Source organism: Falco naumanni, chromosome 10 (genome assembly GCF_017639655.2).
Source record: "Falco naumanni isolate bFalNau1 chromosome 10, bFalNau1.pat, whole genome shotgun sequence".
Taxonomy (NCBI): domain Eukaryota; kingdom Metazoa; phylum Chordata; class Aves; order Falconiformes; family Falconidae; genus Falco; species Falco naumanni.
The window spans coordinates 22,488,266-22,500,687 of NC_054063.1; the positions used below are offsets into that span (position 1 = coordinate 22,488,266).

The following is a 12,422-nucleotide window of genomic DNA, read 5'->3' on the forward strand; positions in this document are numbered from 1 at the left end:
TTTTGTGGAGATGCTCGATTTAAATTTGTCTGGTTTTAGCCTCCACCAGGTGGAGCTGGGTTATTGAGCTATTTACTTTCTAACAGCAGTGTTTGAGAATGTGAGACCTTCTCATGAAACAGGGCAGGCTAAAGAGAAAAGGCAAACAAAAGATAATTTATGTGTATTTTTGTCATTTAATCATTAAAATAAGGGATCTGTAAAACAAGTTTTTAGTGCCACAGGAACTGAAAGTGGCACTTGTGGGTATCCATATAGTGCTTAGTCCTCTCCCTGTTGTAAGCTTGCAAAATATCAATTATGAAAAACCCAGGCCCCATAAAATTAGAAGGTACAGGGGGCCAGTGGCCTGAAATTCTGTTTCTAGCTTCCCTCTGAAGTTGACCGAAGTTCTAATATTCTTGAGTGATACTCAAAAAGAGGGTAATGTTTGGACAGCTTAAAGTTCAAACATCTTAGCTATTGGAAAATCTGCAGATGCTTAGGATTAAGTTAACTATTCCCAGAATTTGGTGATTTCAGACCATCATCTTGGCCTGAGTTACTGGCTGTCAGGTTGAATAAGACCTTTTCCTGACAGTGAAACAAGACTTTCATGTCCCAAATGCTTGTGGATTTTTTTGATAAAAAAGATCTTTCCCATCCATCTTTAGTAGGTGGGAGGTAATAATCATGACATTGTAATGTGTTAATCATTGTTTTTCTGTCTTGGTTTAATTATTTTGGTTTTAATTAAAAACTATAGTTGAGCTACTGATGCAAGAAATTTTATGACATTTAAGTCTGTCGTGGCTGGCAGTGTTTAGTCTCTTTGTAGTTCTCTGGTTTTGTTCTACTCGCTGTTAGCCTGCATGATAGATCAGGTGCTAGACTTGTTCAGAAATCATTGATGACAGATGATCTTTCTTCTGGAAAATACGCTGCTTACAAGTGTAATCTGTGTTTATTGGAAGGACAGAAGTGTCAAAAGACATGAGAAAACAATGGAAACGCAGGAGGAGGGTAAAAACTATGCAAGAGCAGAAATGAGGGAGAACACAGCAATTTATTTATTCTGGAAAGTGAATGATTTCTGGGTCCAGCTCTGCATTTGGCAGCAGTAAATTAACTATTTTATTAACCCCCTCCATAATTTTGTTGCGTATTTCCAGATCAATTGTTAGAATATTTGTTGTTAAAATCTTTTCTGTCTGGGTCTGGTACTGACTACGTACTTCAGTTTTCCCTTTTTGCTGAAGGATTTATAACATTCCCACTTACATTTCCCTTTACCCAAGATTATTAGTGTTTATACTGTTTAGTGTCCCTTTTAAGTAAAATAGGAGGGATTAAATCACCTAGATTTCGATTTAGCCATGTTCTCTAAAAAACCTGTCCTGAGTCTTGGATTTTAGTCATTTGTTTTGAATGACACTGCTCAGGTCTATTTTGTTGTATGTACCAAAATCTCCTGACAACATTCAGGTTGTCTTCCTGCTGCTTGCTGGAAAATCTGACAAAGAGGAAGTGTGAATTGTTCAATATTGCTGCTTTTCACCTAAGGATTTACTTGCTATCTTAGCTTAATTGTGTATCCTCGTCTTCTAGAATTGGAATTTAATAGAAAAGGATAATCTTTATAATTTGGACTTTTCCTAAAAACCCATTATTAGATACTTGTTGGAGAATAGTCAGCTCAAGTTAACGCAGGGATTCCTATAGGTGATTTTTTTAATTTTTATTTTTTATTTAAGACTTTCTGTGCTTACTCTGTCTAGTAGTAGCGTATGAAGTCATGTTTCACCTATTATGCCGGTGGAGAGCAGCTTGTATGTCCAAAAGAACACCACAGAATAACACCCTGTGTAAAACTAGACATGAAGAAATGTATTCAAACTTTGCAGACCTGCATGATAGACAAGTTATCTAGCTGTATTTTGAACGGTCCTCATAGGTTTGCAATACTGAACTCATCAAATGCATGGATGTTTGTGAGGGAATATTTGCAGTGGCATACACAGAATTTTATTTTTATAGCAGTGGTTCAACAAAACCTGTATGTATGTTCTGATACAGTAGTAGCAATTTGTGTACACTGATGCTAAAATGATTTGTACTGGGAAGGTATCACTGTTCTTCCATGGGGAAGGTGAGGGGTGCTTAACTTAAATTAGTTTCCCAGGGTTCTAAACCTGAGAGGCGAGAAGATTCACAAGTAGAAGCCAGGTCTCCTGATCCCAGTGACAGAGTCCACAGGCAAGTGTGTGCTGCAGGACTGGGAATAATTGTCTGTGTGTGCTCTTTTAGCCTGTGGATGGATGACAGGTGACTTGATTTGGAAGAGCAGTCTTTTGCTGAAAGCTAAAATCCCTTTGCTGCTGAGGGTGTGCATCTGGGCAGTTACTTCAAATAGTCTTTGTTGTCTTGAGATATTTTTAAGTAGGACTAGGTCACAGAGTCTTCGTTCATTAAATGCGTTGCTTGCTTATTACAGAGCCTTGTCTTCAAGACTTAATTTCTAACAGCTTGTTTTTGCTTCCTTTTAGAACACTTACTAAAATGTCTTTTGTACACCCTATCTTTGGCTGTTTTCCAGAAGTTAATATTTCCAGGAATCATAATTTTAGGGTTTTTTTAACTACTGGAGAACATCTTTCTTGTTGTAACTAGCTGATATTTTTATGTGCTTGGATAATTCCTTTTAAATGTCTAAAGAAATCTTGTTTGGAAAAATTAACAGAAGTTAATAAATATTTGAGAACCCCAGCTGTTTTCACTGAAGTTGCACTGGAATGCCATATGTGCAAAAGAGCATCACCCTTAGTCATAAGATACCACATACAGGAAAGGGGAAGATGCATAACTCTGTACAGAAGAGTTGATAGAAGCTTTTAATTTAATATATGGACAACTAGATATGATTACAAGTTGATTTTTCTTTTTTTTTTTCCTCTAAGCAGAGCATTATTAGTATAGGGTATTATGGCTGAAACTTTATACTGAGGGAATTCAGAAAGTTTTTACACTTGCTCACGAGATCCGAATCACAACTGTGTAGTGTGTTTGTTTAATCACAACCCGAAGTAATGAACAGCGTGAATAATAATACTGTCGTTTGTACAGTTTAGATACTGGCTTTATATTTAGATACTGCCTCACATTTTTTTGAACAATGAGAAAGCCATGTGGTTAGCAGGAATTGCCTGTAAAAACAGTATTTATTCAAGATTCTCTGTCTTTATTTAATAACAGGAGCAAGGAAATATATTTAAGGTTATCACTGCAGCAGCTTTTGTGGAGATACTTCTCAGTGCAAAGATACATTAGGGGTTTTGCTGTTAACAGTTGTTAAATCTTTCCTTTTGTTTATATCCACTTTTCCAGACAGTATTCAGCACTGATCCTCGGGAAGGCACAACAGATTTCGTGCCACGTCAGTCAATATCTAAACATTATAAGGTATGGGATACTTTGTGCTCTACATTTTTCCTTGCTGGCATTTAATGTCTGTGCTTAGTGTATCCAAGACTTGGGAGGATGTGGGCAGTATAGCAGATGAAGATGTTGATTATAGGGAGGATATGTAAATTCTTCCAAAACAAAACACAACACCACTAAAGGAACTGTAGTTAGTTTAGGTTCCAAGGAAAAAGGGGAGCTACACAGTAATTAAATTTGGAAGGTGCAGCAAGTGTGAATCACTGAAAAATTTGATACTGCATGTTATGCAAGAACTGATGTGTTCTTCCAATAACCTGGTCCCAAGCAAGTACAGTAGAGCCACTGAACCTTCCCTCCACCTCCCCCATAAAGTCCTTATAATTTATTTAGATTTTGGGACTTCTAGGCTGTAATGCTATAATGAAATTTAGGAAGATTTTTTTTATCTTTTAGCTAAAAGGTGGCTTTCATATTAAGTTTAAGACTTGCATCATTTGGCAACAAAGATAATATCAGATCTTTCTAATATGGTAATATTTTTTTTTTTTTTCTTTTCTGCATGTTTTATTCTGGTGGGCAATACCCAAATAATTGGGTTCTTTGTCTCTGCTCAGGGCAGCCCATGGAAAGCTGCTCTGATAATCTGACTCAAAATGACTGGTTAAATGGTGATCTACTTTTGCTCCTTGTTAAATACGTTAGGGAAGACTGGAAACAAAGTAGGGAAGACAAATGTGAAATAATATGACCTTAGTAACACTATAAAAGTGTTACTTAGTAAAGAATTACATTAAATACCCTTAATATGGGCTAGCTTTTTTGAGTGATGAAGTGCAAGTTCATTTCTGTAGCCATCTCTAGAACAGTTTCTGTTGTTTTCCTTCAGGTACATATTCATCTAGATAACGATAATAAGAAAAAGAAACAAAGAACGGATCTCTGGAATTCATCACTGCCAAAAAAACAAGGTACAGGACTCTGTCTTGGGGAGGCTTATGCAAAAGCTGGACTGAAAACTACTTTGAGATATCTTCAGTTGTTTTCTCTTGTTCAACTCAGAAAGAAGCAGCAATCTGCCTTACTTCTCATTTGTGAACAGGGAGTCCTCTGGCAAATTTTGGAATGTCATTGTAGGATTTTGAGTGAAACACCACCTATGTTGTCTTAAATGTTAAAAATGACTCTGAGGAGTGAAGGGCTGAACAGAGTAACTCAATGAGGGCACGCTCCAGATCTATCTATATGCAAAAAGTTTTTTAAACCCAAATGGCATAGTGGTGCTCCTCATGGTGCTGGGAAGTCTTAAGTTTGTGATTAGTATGCCTTGTTACTGTGGCCATGGTCCAAGTTAAAACAATCGGTAGATGTGGGATTAGGAAAGACTTTTTTTTCTTTTACCCCCCTTTGCTTCCCCTGCACTCAGTTAGTAGAGGTTTTTGGTCATTTGTAAGATGAAGAGACATGGAGCATTAATATTGCCACAGAGGTCCCTTTCTCTAGAACAGGGAGATTTCTAAGGCTTTGGGACTTATAAGTTTGAAGAGTTCTAGGATTGTTTGAGGGTGTTTTTGCAGTTTTATGTTTCCAAGTGCAGGTCCATTGTGGATACAGTGAGTTGAGATGGTGCTTTTCACTTGTATAGTTTCTTCCAAGGGGAAGGTATCATAAGCAATCTCAATATAAAACATTCTTGTACCAGTGCTGCTTTCTGCACTACTGGATTTCTTCTAGTGCAATTATTCCAGTGAAATAAAATAATCTCCATTATGGAATGGTTGCTTGTATTGGTGTAGAAGAAAATCTTCAGCCTAAGAATGGGAAGCCCTCCTTCAGGATCGATGCTGAGGTTTATGAAATGTTCTGTTATCCTCATATCAGCTATATTTCTCTGTATAATTGTTGTGTTAAACACAAAATTAGTGTTGCTAAGGCTGTAACTATCCTTTACAAGAAGGAGATTGATGTATAGATATGATAGTAAAAATGTGTGCCAGAAGTATTGTAAGAGTCAATTCCATGAAAATTCTTGATCTGTTGAAATTACTCATTTATAGCGGAGGAGTTACAATTGGTTGGCTCATTCTGAAGCTCTGCAGTAGGTTCATGTGAAGTGCCAGAGAAGTAGTGCTTGACAATGTGAATTTGAGGCCAGAAAATGCTATGCCAGGTAACAGCCTCGGGGCACTGTTACCTTCTCTGAGATAGGACCTCTTTTGAGCAACTTCCAAAGTTCTTCCAGGCATGTTGTCTCTTCTTGGGAGTTTCGGCCTCAGCTATGCTTTTAAGTCCTTCTTGTTCAACTGAGGTTTCTCAGTCTCCTGTCTCTCTCCTCCCACCTATTTTGTTCCTTATGCTGTGCAGAACTTGGTATCTGGAACTACCTCAATATAAGCATGCTTCAAAAGAACATATTTGGAAGAAAAACTTGGCTTTTGAATCAAAGGCTTGTCCTAAGGCTCCTATAAAGCAGTACTGAGTTTGGCTGCTTTGGACTTCAACACCTGTCCTTCCTGATATTTTTATTTATTTTTTAATAAATACATTTAAGTGGAAAACAAAACATTTTCTGATTAGAGAAGGCAGATGCAGATCTCTTTACCTAAGCTGCCTTAACAGTGTACTCTCCAAAGCTCTCAATTATGAGGCAAGGTATTAACAATCTACTTAATTATTCAGTTAGATGCTCTTGGGAATGTAAGTATTTGTTTCAGAGAATCCCTTTTCTTAAGGACAAAAGTAACATTTTTTCAGAAAATGAGTTACCACAAATTTAGTGGTTTTGTACATGATATCCCCTTAAACGTTTCCACAAAGTAAGTTCTGTTTCTGAACAGAAGCATGTTCTTATGGTAATCTGCAAATAATTGTTTTCCTGAGGTATTGCTCAATTGGAATTTGAAGTTAAAGGAATAATTCCAAGTAGATTTTGTTAAATATGTGTGCAGGAAAGGCTAATAGAAACACTTTACATTTATTGCAAAATGTGGAGGATTTATACATTAAAATGATACAAAGCAGTCACAGAATTATTTTGTGACACATACTGATACATTTGCTTTTCAAATAAAAACAGGATCTGCAAAGTACCCCTGCAAAAGACTAGCAATGTGTTCGGACTTGTGCTATGTGCAAACCTAGCAAAGGCCAGACGAGACTGAGCAAGTCTCCTGTTTCCTGTAGTGGTATAGCAGACCGTATAGAAATAATGCAAACCTTGTAAGATTAGCCGTTTTCAAAAGATTTTGTGAAGATTATTCACTGAAGTGTAATTCTCTACAGACTGTAATTGGTGAGGAGACGTGGCATAGCTTGGGATAGCAGATGAGATTGCTGCCCTAGCTATCTGTTCTGTGCACAGATGCCATTTTCGAATGCAATATTGAACTGTTGCAGTTTTACGTTCAGATGAAATGTTCTTGCTCTTGATTTGCTTGAAATCACCACATTGTAAACTATTAGCAACCCCCTTCTCCATGGATTAGCTGTCCTTGTTACCAGGATTGGAAAAAGCTGCTGCAGAGATCTACTTTGTGTAACATCCAGTGGTGTCTGCTGGTGAATGGGACATTTAAAATGGATTAAATATTGTTAAGTTTAAAGAAATAATGGCAGAACACCATGCTACAAATGCACTACAATTCCAGCTTCTCCAAGAATTGGGTAATTGGTGCCTGGCAGTCATCCTGCAGGGTTACAGAGGAGTATATCTCAAACTGAGCATTGGCGAGGCAAATGTGCGTGGGTTGGTGGTGTTCTCTTCAAGGCCATCCCATATTAGCACAGTTTGCTTCTATGCTGGAATTTCTTAGGCTTCTGACATAAGTGACTTTGCTCTTGTCTGTAGATGCTTACTGGCCTGTCCTAACTGTAACTTGCACCAATTTTTAGTGTGGCTTGGAGATAAAGAATTTGCTAAATTTTGGAATGTGATTCTTCTAGAATCTGGACATGATCTGGATGGTTTTGCCCAAATGAGATGGAAGGAGAAAACTTTAGCTTAAAATAAATGTGCTTTTGAAAGTCTAAGCAGTGAGTGAGTCACTGGGCACATGTTTCTGGGGATTTCCTGAAACTGTCAGCTCCTTTTTGGAAAGAGTCTTTGAATGAAGTGTGTAGGTTTAAAAGACTCACATGATATGTGGATGCTCAGTCTTTGTTTTTTACTGAAACTAATCATGCAAAACAGAAACAAAAAGTAATGTTCTATTTGGCTGCTCTTGTTCTTGACATAGATGATTTTTTTTGTACCCTTGTTCCTTTGGTTGTCTCTGAAAAGCTGATGCTAAGTTTTCAGCAAGACCAGCAATGGTACAACTATAAGCTGAGCGATGAATGAAATTACTTGTGCGATATATCCATTTTTATTTATATCCTTTCTGCTGATAATTTATAGTATGCCAGATTGTCATGCCTGTTGTATATCCACATCCCACAAAAGATCTGAGCAGAAGTTGCAAGGTTTGGCAGTTGACTGTGGGAAGGGGAAATTTTAGGTGAAAGGTTTATACCCGTTGGAAATTCCTGATGGAGAAGGGTTTCTTCTCTTTTCAGGCAAGAGCAGGGGTGGAGGTATTTTGTTTTAGTAACTTTTGTCCTTCATCCTAGTATTCTGCAGTTCTTCTGTGATGCTTCCCATTCCAGTTGTCCTTGACAGCAGAAAATGAGTCAGTGGATGGAGGACACTGCAGTTTTATCTGCTCAAGCTGCCTGTTACTTGCTGACAAAAAGACCTGGTGCTCTGTCTTGTCTAGAACCAACTTTTGATTGACAGAAAGACCTAGTGCTGTCTTTCCTAGACCATCTTTTGATTAAAAGTATAACCTACTCAAGGTGTGAAGAAGCAACAACCTTTTAAACTGTATTTTGAATGGGCATAGTAATTAAATCTGGGAAGGACAAAAGCAGAACAGGCCACGCATCTGTAATTTTAGCTTCAGATGCTGGCCATTTTGTTTTCAGAAGTTCAGGTGCAATGTGCTATATGCCAGTCATATTCTCATTTTTCTACATACAGACTTGTTGCTTATCGTTTTCTCTTTGTTTGATACAGGAAAGACCTTAAGCTATTGGTGTTTCAGTCCTGGCTACAGCATGCACGAGCTTGTTCGACAGGGAGTCAGGACAATTATCCTTACTAGTGGGACTCTCTCCCCACTCTCATCATTTACAATGGAAATGCAGATGTAAGTACCTAGATGGGTGAACAGTACCATTACTGAAAACACCCAATCTACTGTTGTGGGGTTTAGGTTTTATCTCAGGATTTTTGGGTGTTCTGGACTGATAACCAGTAAGGAATGAGTATGACTGGGATCTTCCTTTTGTGTTTCTTCAGCCCTTTTCCTGTTTCCTTGGAGAATCCTCATGTTATTAATGAACAGCAGCTCTGGGTTGGGATCATTCCTAAGGGACCTGATGGAGCTGTGCTTACATCTACCTATGAAAGAAGGTAATGAACTTCCATGTGGAATTCTGCTTTGAAGTTTTGGGTTCTGCTTACAGGAGGGTGCTAGTGAAATAAGTGTAGTTCTTGGATAAACACTGTGCTGAATAACAACACTCCTTTAACTACTGCTGTTGAAAATTTAGAACTGGAGGGCTGGAAGGGATCAAATGTCAGGGCACTAAGTGCATTAATTGTTCTTAACGGCCCTGACCAGCCTCAGCTGGGACCTCCACCCACAGCCATCACCCAGAGCTCCACTTAAGGTCAGGCATAGGTCTTCAATCACTGCCCAAGCTATAGGACTATGTCTCCAGCTCCATCATAACCACACCTGGCCATGGACCCTGTTGATCTGACCTTGACCTACTGATTGACTTCCTGGTCACTATGGACCTGCCTCACCATCCCTGGGCTATGACACTCTCTACTGTCACTGGATGTGCTCCTGGTTTACTGACTTGCATTCCTGGCTTGATCTTGGACCTTCCCCATCACTGTGACTTTGCCTGATGATCTGGACTTGTGATTGAGCCTGGCTACTGCGTCTGAGGCTTCCCTGCTTGCCTTGCTCTGGTAGTGTGGATCTGGGCCCTGGCTGGCAAGACCCCTGCCCTGCATGCCTTCATGTCGTAGTCGGGTACCACCTCCCTGTCCTTACAGAGTAGTCAACCCTACCTGACTTGAAGCCCCATCCTAATTTCTTTGCTGAAAGCTTAATTGATTTGAAACATGACTGGCCTTTGCAACAACTATTTTTACCTTTAAAGCTTGTCACCGGTCACCATGACCAGCCTCTCTTTTATGTCTGCATTACCTTCTGAAGGAAAATACGTCCAAAGCTCTTCATCATCATCTTACTTGCTTTTCTTTGGTCTTTCATCATTTTGCCTGTGACTTTCTGCTCTTCAGAGTATACAGTGCTTCTGCTGCCAGCAAAGAAGGCCAAAACTTGATTTCATTGTATGTTGATTTCCGTTGTGCAATGGGATAGTCTCATTGGCATCTCTGCCGTATACTTTTTTAAAAGGCAATTTCAGGCTTTGGTGCACATGGCAGAAAGTTCTGTGCTTGCCAGTTCTCTGAGGTTAGTAAAGAGTGGCATCGCTTTGGTGCTAGTACTGTGCATAGGGTTGTGATCCTTCTGTAGGATTTTGAAACGAGGATCAATATTCTTCCATTTAACTTTCTTCTTGTAGTACACACATTTTTATGTAATGGCACATTCTTAAGTCTATTTTGATTTCAACATTGTAGCCAAACCTCTGGCTGAGAATTCTGCAATGTAGCCTGCTGCAGCCTGACTTACTCTTTTTCAGCAACACAGCAAAATTAAAAAAATAGATCTCAAAGAGCTTTTACTGAGGAAAGGGGAAAAATGTCAGATGTTCGACAGAACTGGAAAGGGACTCAGCAATTGTAACTGATTTTTACAGAGAAGAAGTCCGGAAAACCCTCAGACTGTATTTTTCATTTTCAGGAGCTTAGTGTGCTGCTTCAGTGTATTTTGTTGAAGATGCTGCTTTTGAAGAGGGAAGGTTGGGGATCCCCCCGCAAGGCCTAAACCACTTTTTTTTTGTTTTTAAGGAAGGGAATTCACAGGGTTCGCTGTGTTTTGACAGTGTCTGTGGGGTGATACTGGTATTTGTAGGTCTTAAATAAATACATTTGTTCAGGTTTTCCCCTGCATATGTAAGCTTCCTGGCAAAACAGTGCACAAAAGTAAGGGCACTAAAAGAAAGAAACATAAAGGCATGAGGCAGCAGGTGATTTTTCAGTCAAAGCTGAAAGAAACGTAAGTACTGCTTATTGAGAGCAGTACTTTTTCAGTCAAAGCAAAAATTATTTACTTGGCTTATGCCACCAGTAAATAATAACCATAGTAACCAAATTCGCCCTTTTTGCCCCTGCAGCCTCACCACACCTAATTCATCAAGAATTATTTTAAATAGTTGTAAGGTTAGTCAGGCTTGGCAGCACCTGCAGACTTTTCTGGCAGAATTTTCACCCTTAAATTGTTAGTATTAATTGTAAAACTTACATGGCTGCCCATTTCCGCTTGTTACATTTTGATAGTACTGAAGCTTAGATCATCTTCAGTGCTAATAATAAGAGTTTTTAATACAAAGAGAATTAAAACGAAGCCAAGGTATGACTAATTTTGTGTCCTTGTTAGGGGTGCTTGCCATAGGAAGGAGAGCAATGGGGACTGTGGATACGCTATTTTAGGTGAATATCGAAGTCCATATGCGTGAAAAACAGAAAAGGAGATACAATGATGTCACTTGATTTTTCTTCTTTGTAGGTTTTCAGAGGATTATTTGTCTTCTCTGGGGAAAACAATTGGTAAGTGAAATGTGTGGATTTCAAAAATAGGTTGTTGCACAGGGTTTTTAGAAATCTAGAGATAGTAAGAGAAAGGTAAAAGATTGAATTGCATATCTAAATGCCGTCTGGTTTTGTGTGCTTCTGTTTGCTCAGGCAGCTGGCTGTTGTAATTGCATACAAAAATGAATTTGAGTCCTTGGTTTAATATAGGTAGTTCTTTTTTATTGTTGAGTGTTTGTGTTTAGGAACCATGTTTTTGACCCAAATATGGTCTGATAGCGATGCAAACTAGAAAATCAATGCACAGAGATGATGCAGCCAAGCATCATTTGCAGAGCAACTAAGGATCACAAGAAGTTAATGCAATTTCTTGTGATATTTTTAAAGGCACTGTGCCAAGCCTACCTTAAGTCAGCTTTTATTGTTTTGTTAATGTTTTACAAATGTAACAACTACAAAATTTTAACGTGAGGACAGAATAAAAGAAGAACATTTGTGTAGCTTGGCTGAGATATGATTGAAAGGAACCTGTTAAATCTAGAACTGTTTGAAGGAAGCGGAGGAGCGTGCTCAGAGGTGTTCAGTGCAGCCTAAAAGGTGAAGTTAAGAAAGTGCTTTCACAGAATACCAGATTAATGTTTTTTCAGTAAAGTGTATACTATTTGACTAGAAAACTCTCAAAAGCAATCTTGAGGTACCTCATCCATTGCTTTGAATGTTTAGACTGCGGTGGACAGAGTGGAGAAAATGATCTCAAAATACTGTCACGGGGGAAATACAGCAGATGGTGAGGTATCTCTTTTGTCTATAGTGTTTGGTGTAGCTCATAATATCTCAACACGAGTTAGTCATCTGTATTAGAGTTTAGACCTTGGCAGCAAGGTTACTGAAATTACTTTAAAAAAATGAAATGACTTCTAATACATGAACATACATGTCAAGAAAGTAGAAAATATTTGGAAGGAACCCATGCTGTATTGTTCCTCTGCAGGCTGTGTACTCCATCCCAGAAGGAAAATGCCCTCAGCTATACATTTGCCTATCTTGTTGTAGGTAACCTTGTGCGAGTTGTACCACACGGACTGTTGGTGTTCTTCCCATCATACTCTGCCATGGATAAGAGCCTGGAATATTGGCGAGTATGTTAATTGCTCTGCCTTCATTAGGTGGTTTGGTTAGATGTGTCGGTTTGTAGTTATGCTATCTAACCATGCTTATTAAAAAATTGTTG

At 38.6% G+C, this 12,422-nt stretch overlaps 1 protein-coding gene across 5 annotated transcripts in view; it reads left to right on the forward strand.

The window, feature by feature from the left end:
- The window catches only part of RTEL1 (regulator of telomere elongation helicase 1), a 50,688-nt gene that overhangs the window by 11,858 nt on the left and 26,408 nt on the right, over positions 1–12,422 (forward strand). For all 5 annotated transcript variants that reach the window (XM_040608265.1, XM_040608266.1, XM_040608267.1 and 2 more), the window contains exons 14-19: positions 3,364–3,438; positions 4,307–4,388; positions 8,471–8,603; positions 8,756–8,869; positions 11,169–11,209; positions 12,245–12,330. In XM_040608265.1, coding sequence (XP_040464199.1) covers positions 3,364–3,438; positions 4,307–4,388; positions 8,471–8,603; positions 8,756–8,869; positions 11,169–11,209; positions 12,245–12,330 — 531 coding nt within the window. The remainder of the gene's footprint in view (positions 1–3,363; positions 3,439–4,306; positions 4,389–8,470; positions 8,604–8,755; positions 8,870–11,168; positions 11,210–12,244; positions 12,331–12,422) is intronic.